Source organism: Pan paniscus, chromosome 7, assembly GCF_029289425.2.
Source record: "Pan paniscus chromosome 7, NHGRI_mPanPan1-v2.0_pri, whole genome shotgun sequence".
Lineage (NCBI taxonomy): Eukaryota > Metazoa > Chordata > Mammalia > Primates > Hominidae > Pan > Pan paniscus.
Window position 1 is genome coordinate 160,723,977 of NC_073256.2, and position 16,560 is coordinate 160,740,536.

The 16,560-nt window shown below is 58.0% G+C and overlaps 2 protein-coding genes across 9 annotated transcripts in view; both read left to right on the forward strand.

Annotated features, from left to right (window-relative positions):
* The window catches only part of ZFP41 (ZFP41 zinc finger protein), a 20,614-nt gene continuing 4,054 nt past the window's right edge, over nucleotides 1-16,560 (forward strand). The window contains exons 1-3 of one of the 8 annotated variants that reach the window (XR_010113046.1): nucleotides 1,011-1,963; nucleotides 2,374-2,658; nucleotides 3,953-5,601. Coding sequence is in view for 1 of the 8 variants with exons in the window: in XM_063606960.1 (XP_063463030.1) it covers nucleotides 4,107-4,703 (597 nt within the window). In the remaining 7 variants the exon portion in view is untranslated. The other 7 variants (XR_010113049.1, XR_010113051.1, XR_010113045.1 and 4 more) reach the window with 7 other exon arrangements.
* Nucleotides 5,475-16,560, forward strand: part of GLI4 (GLI family zinc finger 4) — a 25,470-nt gene continuing 14,384 nt past the window's right edge. The window contains exon 1 of the mRNA XM_034966776.3: nucleotides 5,475-5,601. The gene's annotated coding sequence lies outside the window, so the exon portion shown is untranslated. The remainder of the gene's footprint in view (nucleotides 5,602-16,560) is intronic.

Consider the following 16,560-nt stretch of genomic DNA (forward strand, 5'->3'; position numbering starts at 1 on the left):
CTTCCCCAGTCCAGCCCCCAGATGAGAACACAGCGGCTGACCTGAGCTGAGGACCCAGCTAAGCCTGGCCTTCTGGCCCACAGAAGCCTTGAGATAATAGGCGGATGTCGTTTTAGGACACCCAATTTGCGGTACGTAGGGAACTAACACGCGGGGCTCTGGCGGGCCTGGCGGCTCAGTGCGATCTGGGCAGGCAGGAGGTGGAGTGAGCACAGCCAGCAGCTGGGAGCACATCCCGGAGGGGCTGCCTGCGGCGGGAGGAGCGGCAGGGGCCGCGTGGTGGGGGACGGCTCGCCAGGGCGCGCACGCGGTGGCGGCGGCGGTGGAGGCGTTGCCCGCCTAGCTAGGGGTCCGCGGCCTGGAGAGGCGTCGGTTCTCCTTCCGCGCTGAAGGCGGAGACAGCGACTTCCCGTGGAGGCAAGCCGTGGGCGCCGCGGAGGCGGGGGCTGGGGGTCGGCGGAGGCGGGAGCTGGGGGTCGGCGGGGGCTGGGGGTTGGCGGGGAGCGTCCTCAGGGACAAGTCTCCCAGCACGCGGCCGCGACCTCCCCGTTGGGGGTCTGGAGCCAGGAGCCCACGCGCGTCGAATCCGGAGAGTCTGGTGGGCGCAGCCTACGTGACAGGGTCGGCTCGGGACCGAGCTGCTGGGGACTGGGCCTTGCGGGGCGGGGCCGGTGGGGGCGGGGCATGAGGGTGCCGGTTCGGGGCGGGGCTTTTGGGGGCGGGACATGGGGCGGAGCCTGGGGGCGGAGCATGTGGGGAGGTGGCTGGGGAGGAACTTTCGGGGGCGGGCCTTTCGGGGGCGGGACACGAGGGCGGAGCCTGAGGGGGCGGGGCATGAGGGGACGCCGGCTCGGGAAGGAGCTTTCGGAGGCGGGGCCCGCTCGGGGAGGGACCTGATTTGGGGGGAGCCTTCGGGAGGGCGCCTGCCATAGACGACTGTAAAGGGGCGGGGTCAGCTCGGGGAGGACCCTGCGGGCGTGGCGGCAGTTATGGGTGAAGCCTGAGGGGGCGGGGCCTGATCGGGGCGGGGTCTTCGGGGGCGGAGTCGGCTGGGGGTGGAGCCGCTCGGGCCGAGCCCTCCACCGCCCACCATCACCGAGTCCGGCCCAGGCTCCTAGCGCGGCCGCCGGAAGGGGCGGGTCAGCGGGCGGGCATTTCCTGCCGGTGCCTAGGGCCGACGGGGACGCTGCCACTGGTGGGGAGCTGTTGGGGGGTCCCGCATCTAGGGCTCTCCTTTCCTGCCTCCGGCCCCCGCGAGGGGCGCGCGCCTCTCCCCGCCCTCCAGCAGTCCTGGTAGGGCCCGGGCGCGTCCGCGCTCTGCAGCGGGAGGTCCTCGTCGCCCCTCGTCTCCAGCCAGGTACTCACTGGGCTCCTGCCTGCCGCCTCCGGCCCAGGACGCGCAGCGTCGGTATGGGCCCCGCCGCCTCCCCGCACCCCGGCGCTCCAGGGATGTGGCAAGACCCGGCTTTGAGCACCTCCCGGGCGCCGGCCCCGAGGCCGACCTAGCTCCGCACGTGGGCCGCGGGGCTCTGCCGTTGAAAGGGGAGCCTCTAACTAGGAGCACGCACGGGACCCTGGCGGGCCCCTCCGCCTGGCTCAGATGCCTGGCATCTCAGGCCTTGGCACAGCTAGCAGGCCCCTGGCAGCCCGTGGACCCAGCAGGCTGTTTTAGTGCAGATTGCCCCTGAATCTCAAGCCCACTAATGTTCCAGTCTCTCCATGAGACCCAGATCCCTGAAAGTACTGAGGGAGGCGCCAGGGTGAGTGAGGTTTTCTAGGCAGCCCTTACCGCCCACGGATACCCAGAGCTTCATATTACAAGTGAAGGGTCCTCCGCCCAGAGAGGCGACGGAGCTACGCTGGAGTTGCACGACAGAACCAGAACCCCAGTCTTTAGGGGTGTGGCAAGCGTGGGTTGCGCTGTTTGTAACTAGCTAATCACTCCTGTCTACAGGCCTGTGAGGTGAGGCCAAGAAAATCGCTATGGTCCAATCCGTTTTTGTTTTTTGCGTGTGGGGTTTTTTGTTTTGGTTTGGTTTGGTTTTTTTGTTTGTTTTGAGACGGAGTCTTGTTCTGTCGCCAGGCAGGAGTGCACTGGCGCGACCTTTGCTCACTGCCACTTCTGTCTCCTGGGTTCAGGCAATTCCCCTCCCTCAGCCTCCTGAGTAGCTAGGACTACAGGCACGTGCCACCACGCCCAGCTAATTTTTTGTATTTTGGTAGGGACAGGGTTTCACCATGTTGGCCAGGATGGTCTCGATCTCCTGACCTCGTGATCCGCCCGCCTCGGCCTCCCAAAGTGCTGGGATTACAGGCATGAGCCACCGCGCCCAGCCAGTCCATTCTGCTTTTAACAAATATTTTATTTCTCAGGGTGGGCAGCGTGTAGAGAAGTGAGTCATTCCACTCTCTGCCGGTTAGCACCTGCCAGCCTAAGTTGAGTCGACAGAGCCGTTATGGAGAATGTTCCCTGACCACAGTATGTGACTAGGATTTGGAGATAAAAAAGATATGATCCTCACCTTCAGGAGACCCTGTCGCATAAGGAGACTGCCATGTCAGTGACCAGCCACACGTGCAGTGACAAGTGTCTGGAAGAAGGAACAGTGCTGTACAGCACGGAGGACCCCCACACAGGCCCTGGACAGCAGGCGTCAGGTGCTGTACAGCACAGAGGACCCCCACACAGGCCTCGGGCAGCAGCCGTTAGGCTCAGTGGGTTCACAAACCACCCCCCCGCCCCGCCGTGGAGTGGAGTCTGCAGAGAGCCAGATAGGTTCCCACCGTGCCCTGGAGAGCTGCCGTTTCTCCAGCTCCGCCCTGCCCATGAGGCAAACAGCTGGTCGACTGGTCTTCTGTGCTGGTTCTTGGTTCTCACCTTTGTTTCCTACCAGAGCTGGACCCCGGCCTCAAACTCCAGCCAGCTTGGGCTGTGATCCTCTATCCTGGGCACCAGGGCTCCCCCTGGCCACCCCAGCAGAGATGCTGCTTTATGCCTGCATCCTCCCTCAGCACACGTGGCTTCAGTTCTGGCGCCCACCTGATCTGCCTCCTCCCACACGCCACCTCTAGATAGAGCCCTAGAAAGTGATGTTGGCCTGAAACTGAGTCACATTCATCTAAACATTTTCCTGTAGAAAAGACCAGATCCTCCTTGTTAAGATAGGAAATCTGTAGTGCGTTTATGTGTTACCTGCACTCATGAGGGAGAGGAGGGAAGGCCACCAACCTCCTCTCAAAAAAGAGAATTCGAAGTATTTATGTGTTGAGTTGTGTCACTTACGACATGCATATCAGCTCCACTTTCTACCTAGGGTCAACCCTGGCCTCAAACTCCAGCCTGGTTGACCAAGAACTAATACAAAGGGTACGGAATATTATTTCTTAGAATATGACTGGGCATGGTGGCTCCCACCTGTAGTCCCAGCTACTCAGGAAGCTGAGGTGGGAAGGATGTGACATGAGGGGGTCTGCTGGCTGCTGTGGTCCATGGCAGGGGGGCAGCCCTGGTTTCATGAACTCAGAACCCAGCCTCTGGGGGATGGAAGCACTCTCCACTGGGCACGTGTGGTCCCTGCAGCCTGTAGCTTCAAAGCACGGTGACTGGTTCCAAGCCCAGTATGGTGGAGAAGGAGACTAGGGCAGGAACCAGGGGGATTCGGGGGTGGAGGAGGGAAGCCGCAGGGCAGTTGGTGGGTACATCAGATCCTGTGGACACGGTGTGCAGACCCAGAACCCCGGCAGAGGAGCAAGGATTCCTTGGTGAGCAACTGATCCCTTCATCGAGACAAGGAAAGGCCGGGAGAGAGTCAGGTGGGGCTCCGGGGAGATCAGCAATTCCGTTTGAGACACTCTTGGGGGAACACATGGGAAGGGAGGGGCCGCACCTGAATCCCACATCCCCTGAAAAGCAAACCTTTAATCTGAGGTTCGTGTTCTTGCTTCTCCCCAGCACCAAGAGGATGGTGGCCCTCGGCTTCCTGGTGCAGAGCATCAGTCCCACGCTGGGAGTGTGGAGAGGTGCGTGGGAAGCAAGCCATTGAGGAAGTGGGGCCAACAGAGAGGTCAGCAGCCCCTTAGCCCTCACGCTTCCAAGGAACAGAACGATGGAGAAGCCTGCAGGCAGAAAAAAGAAGACGCCGACCCCGAGGGAGGAGGCAGACGTGCAGAAGAGCGCGCTCAGAGAGGAGAAGGTGTCCGGGGACAGAAAGCCACCTGAGAGGCCCACTGCGCCCAGGAAGCCCCGCACAGAGCCCTGCCTGAGTCCTGAAGACGAAGAGCACGTCTTTGATGCCTTCGACGCTTCATTTAAAGATGACTTTGAGGGGGTTCCCGTGTTCATTCCTTTTCAAAGGAAGAAACCCTATGAGTGCAGTGAGTGTGGGCGGATCTTTAAGCACAAGACAGACCACATTCGCCATCAGAGGGTCCACACTGGAGAGAAGCCCTTCAAGTGTGCGCAGTGCGGGAAGGCCTTCCGGCACAGCTCTGACGTCACCAAACACCAGAGGACTCACACGGGAGAGAAGCCCTTCAAATGCGGGGAGTGCGGGAAAGCCTTTAACTGCGGCTCCAATCTCCTGAAACATCAGAAGACGCACACCGGGGAGAAGCCCTACGAATGCACGGACTGTGGGAAAGCCTTTGCCTACAGCTCCTGTCTCATCCGCCATCAGAAACGCCACCCTCGGAAGAAGCCCTGAGCCGGGGCCATCTGCGGACTCGGGCCCTGCAGTGCGAGCCTCGCCGGACACCTGCTCCGTGGCTTCCTCGTGTTCAGCGTCTGATGGGGGCGCAGGGCCGTGTGCACTGTGTTCCGTGCTCTGGGGACCCCCGGAAAATCAGCCCAGTCAGATGTGGGAACGTGCCAGCGAGGGAGAGACCTTTCCACTGCAGAGAGTCTCTCTGATCAAGACACCGCAGTGATGGAGAAGCCACCAGAGGCTCCTTGCAGCCACAGAGCATTTTCCAAGTTCCCGATGGCGAACGGGGCTCAGCACCAGAGACCAGGGGGTATTCACTGCCATCCATTGGACGTGTTTGGGTCACCTCAGAGCACCCAGCAGGAGAGGCTCCTGGTGTGGTGGGCAGCCCAGCACTTCCCGCTGCCGCCTGCCTGTGATGTCCACTCTGCTTAAGCCTTTCATCTGCCGCTGAAGACCCCAGTCTGGACTCTGCCCTCTGGGTCCCCGAGCTCTGCAGCGAGCCCTGGGACCACTCGTCCCTGCCCAGCCAGCTTCAGTGCCCGGGGCCGCTTGTCCCTGCCCGGCCTCTGTGCCCCAACTGTGCTTGGTCCTCTGGCTTCTCTCCTCCTGCTGGAGCGCCAGTCCCTGAGCTCAGACCCCCGTCCCCGGAACTGGGCCACACCACGTGCCCTCTTGGCCCAGGCTTCCTCCCAGAGAGGCGGCCTGACTTACCTGGATGGACTTGGGACAAAGGTTCCTCAGGACCTTGGACACCACCACCTGCTGAGCTTCCCGTCCCAGCCACGCGGTGGGGCCCCTGGGGTGCCCTCAGCAGCTTCAGTCCAGCCTGCATCTGCCCCTCGGCCTTCCGACGTGGGCAGTGGGCCCCAGCCCCACAGACCAGCCCAGCATTCAGGTTAGTCCTACTTCTTCATGCCTGTACCCAGTCCTGTCCCACCCCGTGGCAGGTCCACAGGCCTGTGCCACCCTTGTGTCCATCCAGGAGCAGTGTGGACGGGATCCTGTGCTGTCTAGGGACTGTGGTTTATAAGAGGGTAGCAAATGACTTTGTAAACCTGGAGGTAAGGTTTTTTATTGGGAAATGTTGGCGCCTATGTTTTCAGCTGTTTAGACGTGAAACACTAATCACGGCCCTAGTCTTTGGGGATTCTGTCTTGGAAGGAGGGTCCTGATTCGAGCTGGAGATGGCCTTGGCCTTGTCCATTGAGCAGTCTCAGAAACGGACTAGGGTGCACTGCCCGGATGATGGAGAGCAGTCCTGTCTGGGTAGAAACGTTTACTGGGTTAACACATTTTTCCTGCCGCCGTCTTTCTGAGGGCTGTAATATTCCTGCCTGTCTGTGTAGGCCCCATACCAGCTTGGCCACTGTGGGGTCACTTGGAAAGGGAGCCTCTCGGCAGGCCTCCCCTCCCACTGGGAGGATGCTTCAATCCCTCTGCACTCGGACGTGTTGGAAGCACATTCCACACGCAGAGTGTGTCTCTTCTCCCGGCTGCTCCCGCTGCTGGCCTGGCCAGAGGAGCCTGTTCCATGGCAGGGGGTCCTGAGTGCTGCCACTTGTAGTATCGTGGGGAGGCTGCTCGGCTCCTAGCCTCTCTCATGCCCACTGCCCGTGGGCTGCACTGACAGATGTGTCTCCTCACTTCCCCTTCCCCGCAGAAATAGAAATAGCCTAGAACTGGAAAATAAAACTCCCGTAAATCCCAGAACCACACTGTCACCCACACTAGCTTTGCCTCTGGCCTGGTTAACTTTCTATATAGCAGGTCCCAGAGCCCAGCCCGTCACTTGCTCACACTGGGTCCTGACCGGCAGGGCAGCATCTCCCAGATGGCTGTAGGGCTCTCTGAGGTCGGGTGACACTCAGTGCCTGGGCTGGCTGCGGACCCAGGCAGGCTGGTCCACCTGGAAGGCCCCACCCCGCCACGCCCCCATGGCATTGCTGGTGTGGCTGTGCTCGCCTGCGGGCCCTGCCTTTGTTTGGGTTGAGGCTGTGTTGGCCTTCATCAGATGTGTTGCCTGGGGGGGTTCTGCTCTCGGGACCGCACGCACTGGAGGGGCCTCCCCGGCGCAGGTGAGCAGGTGAACCACCAGAGGGGAGCCGTGGCGCCTGTGGCCTCCTGATGGTCCTGCCGCCTCAGTCGCTGCTGGAAGCACGGCCTTCGTGGCTTCTCAATGGCCCGTGGTCCCAATGGGGGTAGGTAGGTGGCAAGTCCCGTGGTGTCGTGTACCTGCCTCTGTGATGACTGTGTCTCACACTATTGGGCGTGTGCTGGGGAGGCCAGTCTTCCCGTGGGGCTCCCCGGGGCTGTGGTCAGCCCACTGCTGTCAGCATGGGGGTGAGGGGGTGAGGGAGCGAGGGGGCGGGCAGCCTCAGCCTCACCTAGATAGACTGTCCCTGGATGCCGCCGGTGGACCACGGCCAGTGTTGACCCCCACAGGGCAGGACATCCTGGTGGGCCCCCTGGCCCGGATCTCCTTATGTAGCCGTTCCCGGTATGTCCTGAGGCTGGACGGCCTCAGCCAGCTGTCACCAGGAGAGGAAGACTCGCACTCCCAGAAATGGACATATCAGGAGGTGAAATTGTTCAGAAGCAGGCATCAGAGCACATGTGATGTGTGATCCTGGATCGGAAGAGTTGCTTTGAAGGACTTTGCTGGGACGTTTGGCTGACCTGGAATGTAGACTCCAGGCACAGTCAACTGTAGGCACAGTCGGCACCAGTGCAACAGGGACGGGGCAGTCCTCACTGACGTCCTCCTACTGCAGATGCACACTGAGGCTCTTGGCCGCAGAGCGTGACGTCTGCAGTTCATGCCAACGGTGTGTGCACGTCACCAGAGAGTGACAGAGGAGACTGGCTAAATGTCAGTCATGGGGAATCTAGAGCACAAGTTGGCACACTTCTCTGATGAAGGGTCAGGCAGGAAATATTCTTGGCACTGCAGCCATACAGCCTGTGCCTTAGCACCCACAGGGGACCACAGAAGGTTGGGGACCACTGCTTTAAACAACTAGCTCTCCCGTGAAGAGCAGGTCCCCACCCTGCTGTGTAGGGCAACAGCAGATGTCAATGGCATATGAATGAACGAGCGTGGCTGTGCCAATAAAACTTTATTTACAAACGTAGGAGGTGGGCCGGATTTGCTTGCCGATCCTGTCCTAGGTGAAGGGTGCATTCGAGCTCCTGGTATAGTTTGGACGTCTGTCCCCTCCAGATCTTATGTGGAAATGTGATCCCCAGTGTGGGAAGGGGCCTGGCAGGAGGTATTCGGGTCACGGGGACAGATCCCTCGAGAATGGCTTGGTGCCCTCCTCACAGTAATGAGTGAGCTCTCACTCTTGAGGTTCACTGGAGAGCTTGTTGTTTAAAGCAGTGGTCCCCAACCTTCTTGGCACCTGGGACCAGTTTTTTCCATGGACAGGGAGTGGTGTGGATGGTTTGAGTATGAAACTGTCCCACCTCAGATCATCAGGCATTTGATTCTCATAAGGAGCGTGCAACCTAGATCCCTCGCATGCAGTTCACGGTGGGGTTCGTGGTCCAGTGAGAATCTAATGCCACCGCTGATCTGACAGGAGGCGGAGCTTAGGTGGTAATGCTCGCTCGCCTGCCACCCACCTCCTGCTGTGTGACCCACTTCTAACAGGCCATGGACCCGTCTTGAGGTCGGGGACTCCTGCATTAAAGAGCCTGGTGCCTCCTCCCGTCTCTTGCTCCCTCCCTGCAGCCTCACCAGAAGCCAAGCAGATACCTGTGCAGCCTGCAGAACCACCAGCCACGTAAACCTCGTTACAAAAACTTACCCAGCCTCGGGTGTTCCTTTATAGTAACACACAATGAACTAACACAACTCCCAGTCCTTGCACATGCTTTCTGTGTCTTAGTGTCCTTCAGAATTAGCTGTTGGCAGGGAAGAGCCGGCGTCAGGAGTCAGGAACTCGGACACAAGAAAGAAACCAGGGGGCGGGACAGGGAGCTGCTCAGAGCAGGCATCCTCTGCTGTCTGTCAGGATGTGCCACGGAGGGTGGCAAGTGTGGACACGGCTGTCTAGGATGGCCCAGGAGACGGGCACGCATTCCCTGGTGGTGTCTGCATTTGGTTTGATTTTACTTATGATAGTATGATCGTTGCTTTTCCCCGTTACTGACAATAGGGAGCGTTACTTTTTTTTTTTTTTTTTTTTTTTGAGACAGAGTCTCATTCTGTTGCCAGGCTGGAGTGCAGTGGCACGATCTCAGCTCACCACAACCTCCACCTCCTGCGGTCAAGCGATTCCCCTGCTTCAGCATCCCGAGTAGCTGGGATTTCAGGCACGCACCACCACGCCCAGCTAATTTTTGTATTTTTAGTAGAGACGGGGTTTCACCATGCTGGCCAGGAAGGAAGCATTACTTTTAATGCCTGCACAATGACCAGTTGAATCGAAAAGGCACAGGTGACTTATCCACTTCCCAGCATGGGTATGTGGGCTGTTTCCAACCTAGGTTATTATAAATAATGCCACAATAAATATCTTTTCAATATTTAGGGCCAATAGGACGGATTCCCAGGTATGGATTGACATCTCACCAAATGCCAGCCCCAGGTCATGCCCACAGAGACGCCTGCAGCAGCGCACGGCTGGCAGGACCACCTCGGCCTCTCTAGCAGCAGGCAGGTGGGTTCCTGATCCTAAACTCACACTTGAATCCGACGTCTTTGATTTCTAGGACGGACGGAGGGGGTCAAGAGCATAGCTCTCAAGTCAGGGGCTGTGGACTTGACCCTCACTCTGGAACTCTGGGGCCTTTGCCTCAGTTTTCCCAGGTGTGAAATGGCGATGCTGACAGTGCTTAACCCCACAGGGTTGCCGAGAACCAGAGCCGTAATACGTGACGTCGTAAGCACACTGCTGGATCCTACGAACCGTGTGACCGTGTCAGCTCGCCCCGCGTCTGGTGTTAGTGAGATCAGAGCTCGCCCCGCGTGCTGGTGTTAGTGAGATCAGGGCTCGCCCCGCGTGCTGGAGTTAGTGAGATCAGGGCTCGCCCCGCGTGCTGGTGTTCTTGAGAACAGGGCTCGCCCCGCGTGCTGGTGTTAGTGAGATCAGGGCGCGCCCCGCGTGCTGGTGTTAGTGAGATCGGGGCTCGCCCCGCGTGCTGGAGTTAGTGAGATCGGGGCTCGCCCCGCGTGCTGGTGTTAGTGAGATCAGGGCTCGCCCCGCGTGCTGGTGTTCTTGAGAACAGGGCTCGCCCCGCGTGCTGGTGTTAGTGAGATCAGGGCTCGCCCTGCGTGCTGGTGTTAGTGAGATCAGGGCTCGCCCCGCGTGCTGGTGTTCTGGAGATCAGAGCTCGCCCCGCGTCTGGTGTTAATGAGATCAGGGCTCGCCCCGCGTGCTGGTGTTCTTGAGATCAGAGCTCACCCCGCGTGCTGGTGTTCTTGAGATCAGGGCTCGCCCCGCGTGCTGGTGTTAGTGAGATCAGGGCTCGCCCCGCGTGCTGGTGTTAGTGAGATCAGAGCTGGCCCTGCCTGCTGGCGTTCTTGAGATCAGGGCTCGCCCCACGTGCTGGTGTTAGTGAGATCAGGGCTCGCCCCGCGTGCTGGTGTTAGTGAGATCAGATATTGGTTCACACACGAAATGGGGGCCATGCAAACTGACTGCCTTGGATACTTCTCCAAGGAAAAGATGAGAGAGCTGGCTTCAACAAAATCGGCATGGAAAACAACAAAAGATACATTTTTGGGGCCAGATGTGGTGACTCACATCTGTAATCCCAGTGCTTTGGAAGGCCGAGGCAGGAGGATCACTTGAGGCCAGGAGTTCAAGACCTGCTTGGATGACAGAGCAAGACCCTGTCTCAAAAATAAAAGATACATTTTTTTAAATCCACTTGGAAATTTTTTTTAACGTTTATGGTTATGAGAAAAATTGCACAACCAAAACAAAACCAGTCTGCCGTCTTTTTTGCCCCTATCATTTGGCACAGACAGACGAACTCCTGACATCACAGCAGGACCAAGAACTGAAGCCGGAGGCACAGACAGATGAATTCCTGATGTCATAGCAAGACCAAGAGCTGAAGCCGGAGGCCGTCTAGGCTGACCTCTGCTTCGGTGTCTTGTTTAAAAGAAGCTCTTATTGCAGGAAGAGAAAACCTACATGACCCAGGTCAAAGATAAGACACTTAAAATTCAGTGATCATATGACTTAACAGAGCACCTGATGGCAATGGGAGCCAAGGGCAGTGTCCAACCCTGCGTGCTTCTGTTGCTGTTAGGAGAGGAGCTGGAAGTCAGGAGGGAAGCACCCAGTGTAACAGTTAGAAGAAGAAAGGCCCAGGCCGGGCACGGTGGCTCACGCCTATAATCCCAGCACTTTGGGAGGCCAAGGCAGGCAGATCACCTGAGGACAGGAGTTCAAGACAAGTCATGGCTAACATGGTGAAACCCCATTTCTACTAAAAATACAGAAGAAAATTAGCTGGGTATGGTGGCGCATGCCTGTATTCCTAGCTACTTGGGAGGCTGAGGCAGGAGAATTGCTTGAACCCAGGAGGCGGAGGTTGCAGTGAGCCAAGATCGCGCCATTGCACTCCAGCTCGGGCAATAAAAGTGAAACTCTGTCTCAAAAAAATGAATACATAAATAAGTAAATAAAGCCACTTATTAATACAATTAATGGAAACAGACACCATTGAGAGGACAAAAGAGCTAAGAGTTGGTGCTTTGAAAGGACTATTAAAATTGACATCCTCTGGCAAAATGACTAAGAAAAAAGGAGCAAATCACCCATCAGGAATGAGAAAGGAAGACAGTTCAGCCACATCCGATGCTGAAAAGGTGAGAAAAGCCTGTGCTGACAAAGAGAACTCCACCAAAACGGTTCGACCATCAGGAGGAAAGTCACGTGGCAGCCCAGCTCGAGGAGACACGCACACAGAATCCATCGCCATGACAGAGATTGTGTGGATGATTCTCAGTCTTGCCAAAGAACACCAAGTCCAGGTGCTTTGCACGTGAGTTCAAGAAACAGCTCCAGTTTTACCCAGACTCGGAGACAGACAAGAAACACACCCTGTGTTATTTTCTGAAGTGAGTGTAATCTGGATATCAAAATTACAGTTCAGTGTCACTCATACACATATACATGAACAAAGGTACTAAGCACTTACAGGCCAGGCACGGTGGCTCATTCCTGTCATCCCAGCACATTGGGAGACTGAGGTGGGAGGATCGATTGAGCTCAGGAGTTTGAGACCAGCCTGGGCAACAGAGTGAGATTTCATTTCTAATAAAAATTAAAAATTAGGTATGGTGGCGTGCGCCTGTGGTCCCGTATACTCGGGAGGCTGAGGCAGGAGGATCACTTGAGCCCAGGAGGTTGACACTTCAGTGAACTGGGATTGTATCACTGCATTCTGTTCTGCAGACGTGAGCAGAAGTGATGGACGCCTCTTCCAGGCCTGGCCTCCTGAAATCTTCCCTGTAATCATCCGCTGTCCTCCCTTCCTGTGACTGAGAGAGAAGGACTCAGAGATGGCAGAGCCACACACCAAGAGAAGGAGCCATGTCCTGGAGTCACCCTCGGGAGAGCCTCAAGACCCTGTCGTGGTGTGAGCAAGAAGGGGAGGCCTCCTGAGCCAGACGCTGACATGCGGAGGTTCTTCGTTATCCCAGCCACCGTTACTTACCCTGACCACTGTAGCAACAAATGACAAACGTTCAGAATATGTGCAGCATTCATAGGAACCAGGATTTTTAAAGACAAATATCTAAATAGAAAAATGGCCAAAACAGGAGTTCAAGACCAGCCTGAACAACGCAGCAAGACCCCATCTCTAGAAAAAAGAAAAATGGGCAAAAGTCACAGAAGAAAAAAACATCCATGGCTCGTAAATACCTGAAAACATGCTCAATCTCTTTAAAAATCAGAGAACACAAGTTAAAACAACAAAGAGATCCAATTCTGTGCCCCGCAGCGTGGTAAAGATGGCCAGGTCGGATTCGGATCCTTGCATGGGACGGGCGGGGGTCCTCATCTCCTGCTGCGGCACCAGGCAGCAGCACAGTCTGGAGAGCAGCCTGGCGTTTTCTGGCAAAGGCGAAGATGTGCGTTCCTGCTGACCCAGGAGCCGCCTGTTGACTTCCCCTTGAGAAACGTGTGTGCGCGCAGCCAGAGACACAACAACGTTCATGGCGTGCACTGTCAGGAGAGCCGGAAAGAACCCAAATGCCTGTCGGTAGCGAAGCGGGTAAATCATGGTCTGTCGGTCAAGGGAAGCTGTTGGCACAGTGGCCGCGCAGCCAGAGACACAACAACGTTCATGGCGTGCACTGTCAGGAGAGCCGGAAAGAACCCAAATGCCTGTCGGTAGCGAAGCGGGTAAATCGTGGTCTGTTGGTCAAGGGAAGCTGTTGGCACAGTGGCCGCTCAGCCAGCCAGGACCCACGTCAACACCTACGTGACAGACACACACTGAGCAGAGAATGTGAGGCACAGAAGACACACGGCGCGATTTTAACCACCGCAAAGTTCAAAACCAAGCAAAACCACACAGTGTGGCGTTTGGGGATACATGTGGTCCAACTGCAGAGAAAGGCAAAGGCCTGGTTCACACTCAGGAGAGAGGGGCCAGCACCGGGCACGGGCCCCTGGGTGGTATCTCGCGCTTAAACCAGATGGAGGGTGAGTGGGCATTTGCTCTAGCGCAGTTAAAGGATCATGTCATGTACACTCAGCTTACACATCTGACACCCTCCCACCTTCCTTAACGTTTTTAGAAAACAGGGAGCACTTCCTCATGAACCTGGTGCCATCCAGCCCTGGGGTGCACGGGTTAACGCCCACTTCCATGCCCCCCACTGATCTTGAGGCCCCCCCACCCCCAACCCTGGCCTCCGTTGCCCGCAGGTGCCTGTTTCCACTCAACCCAAATTTAAGCCATCTTCTTGCTTTCAGAGTGTGGTCTTTACCAACAGAGGAACCGGGTAATCACCGCACTTCTCATGTATTCAGAAGATATTTCTCGTCCTTTTCAGGCTGGTAGAGCAGATCACCCCCAAAGCAAGAAGTTCCAGATGAAATATGCATAAGAAGCAGCCTCAAAACTAACAAATAAGATTCGCACATTCCTCAGTTAGAGGAGGAGCAGAGATGAAGAAAAGGAGAAGAAAAGCGCTGGAAAGAGAAGAAAAGGAACCTCCTTCTGTGCAGCAGGCTCCTGGCCCAGGGAGCGCGGTGTGCGGCAGAGTGCGTGCAGGGAAGCAGCCTCTGAAATAGTGCAGGGAGGCACCCTGTGAAATCGTGCAGGGAAGCACCCTGTGAAATCGTGCAGGGAAGCACCCTGTGAAGTCGTGCAGGGAAGCACCCTGTGAAGTCGTGCAGGGAAGCAGCCTCTGAAATCGTGCAGGGAAGCACCCTGTGAAATCGTGCAGGGAAGCACCCTGTGAAATCGTGCAGGGAAGCACCCTGTGAAGTCGTGCAGGGAAGCACCCTGTGAAGTCGTGCAGGGAAGCACCCTGTGAAGTCGTGCAGGGAAGCACCCTGTGAAGTCGTGCAGGGAAGCAGCCTCTGAAGTCGTGCAGGGAAGCAGCCTCTGAAGTCGTGCAGGGAAGCAGCCTCTGAAGTCGTGCAGGGAAGCACCCTGTGAAGTCGTGCAGGGAAGCACCCTGTGAAGTCGTGCAGGGAAGCACCCTGTGAAGTCGTGCAGGGAAGCACCTTCTGAAGTCGTGCAGGGAAGCACCCTGTGAAGTCGTGCAGGGAAGCACCCTGTGAAGTCGTGCAGGGAAGCACCCTGTGAAGTCGTGCAGGGAAGCACCTTCTGAAATCGTGCAGGGAAGCACCCTCTGAAATGCCTAGAAATAGCTGCCGGGCTTTCACTTGGTTCCCAAATTTCTTCAAAGGTCAAAACCATCACAGTGGGCAACTTTACACCCCAGTGTTCACTGTCCTCAGGCCACTGCAGAGCCATCCTAGTGGGGCAGTGGGCGCGGGGCGGGGGCTCCTGACTCCGGTGAGGTCACCCTGGAGGGGAGTCCCAGGAATCAGCCTGATGTTCAGAATGCCTTCCTGGCATCTCAGAAGTGTACTGGGGGAGACATGAGGACCTTTCAGCCAAGTGTCAGCGTTCTTATTGCAGGAGAACATTAAAGCCACAACCCAGAAACTTCTCAGGAGCATGGCGCACCCACACCAGCCCCGGGCTCCGCCTGGACAGCACCTCCTGGGCCGCCCTGACCAGCAGACACCATCCTTCCAGCCTCTCTTGGCCACCCGGACCAGCGGGCACCACCCTCCCAGCCTCACGCGGCCACCCTGACCAGCAGGAACCATCCTTCCAGCCTTGCTCAGTCACCCTGACCCAGAGGGCTGCCCTGACCAGCGGGCACCATCCTCCCAGCCCCACTCAGCTGCCCTGACCAGCGGGCACCATCCTCCCAGCCTCACTCGGCCAGCCGAGCTCTGTAGGCCTCAGAGTGCAGAGAACCTCAAATGTTGTGACTTTGCTCTGCTGCAGGGACCTGCCATGAAGTGTCCCTTGTGCGAGCATTTTGAGAGCTATGCCGGCATCCGTCCCCGCAGGCCCCATCCCTGAGCCATTTCTCAGGAGAGCAGGAAGGGAGCAGGGAGAGGGGTGCTCCCAGCCAGCCCCGGAACCAGAGGTCTGGGGACGCAGCCGGCCAGCCCTCCTTGTCTGGGCCTCTGTTTCCTCTTCGACACAGGGAAGCAGGGAGGGGCCGATCAGCGACTTAGGCCTGTTGGCTGTGGTGGGGTCCACCTGCGTTTCTGGGGAGCCCACGGACCCTGGGGTGTACCTGGGTTTCATTCCCAGTGACCTCTCCTATTGGTCCCCATTTGGGGCGCTGAGATGTGATCGTTTCTTTCCTGAGAATAAGCTGACGTAAAAACATGCTGGGGAGGAAGATGGGCCCTGGGGGCAGCGAGCTGCGCCTCTGCACCGGGAGAAAGGCCGTGTCCCCAGAGCTGAGGCGGTGGTGGGCAGGGCTCCTGTGAAGCCGGGGCAGGGCAGGGTGTCTCTGAGGTCAGTGAGGAACAGCTGAGGTCCAGGGACGCGGGAAGGATGGGGTGAACTCCGGGATGGGGCCGGCAGGGAGCCTCATGCTTACAGAGCCTGGTGTCGGCACTCTCCTGGTGTCCTCCGCAAACCTAGCCACGTGGTCAGGGAGCCCGGGCCTAGCAGACGGCCCCCACCTTGACAGAATCCCCAGGGTCGTGCGTGGCGGTGGGGGCGACTTCACAGCCGAGACCGGGCCTAACGCTGCTGTCCCGCAGTCACCCCTGCAGGCCGCTCAGGGCAGGGCTCTGGCCTGACGGGGGTTCCTGGACACGCCTCTGAGCCGGCAGCCCCTACCCACACCCCTGCATCTGCCACACCTGTCTCCGGCAGCCCCTGCCCGCACCCGCACCCCTGCACCTTCCACGCCCGTCTCCGGCAGCCCCTGCCTGCACCCGCACCCCTCACGGCTGTCTCCGGCAGCCCCTGCCCGCACCCGCACCCCTGCACCTCCCACGCCCGTCTTGCCCTGGGGCCCAGGTGCAGGTCTGTGAGGAGGGCAGCCCCGTGCTCCCGTGGCCACCGCTCAGCCAAGTGGATTCAGCGAGGGTTTTCAGTGTTTGTGCCTGTGTCCCCGTGTGCCTGTTTCCTGGTGAGGCTGGACGCCTGGCATGTCTGAACACTCACATTCCCCAGGCATGCATGTGCAGCCGCCGCCGCCACCCATGTACTGTGGCGCTGACCCCTCCTGTAACAGCTGTGGTCTTGGCCTCTCGTGTTGGTGGCAGATGTCCCATTTCCCAGTTACTTTCTGTTGTCCAAAAGTTTAACTGTCCTGCCTGCCAAAGCTGCT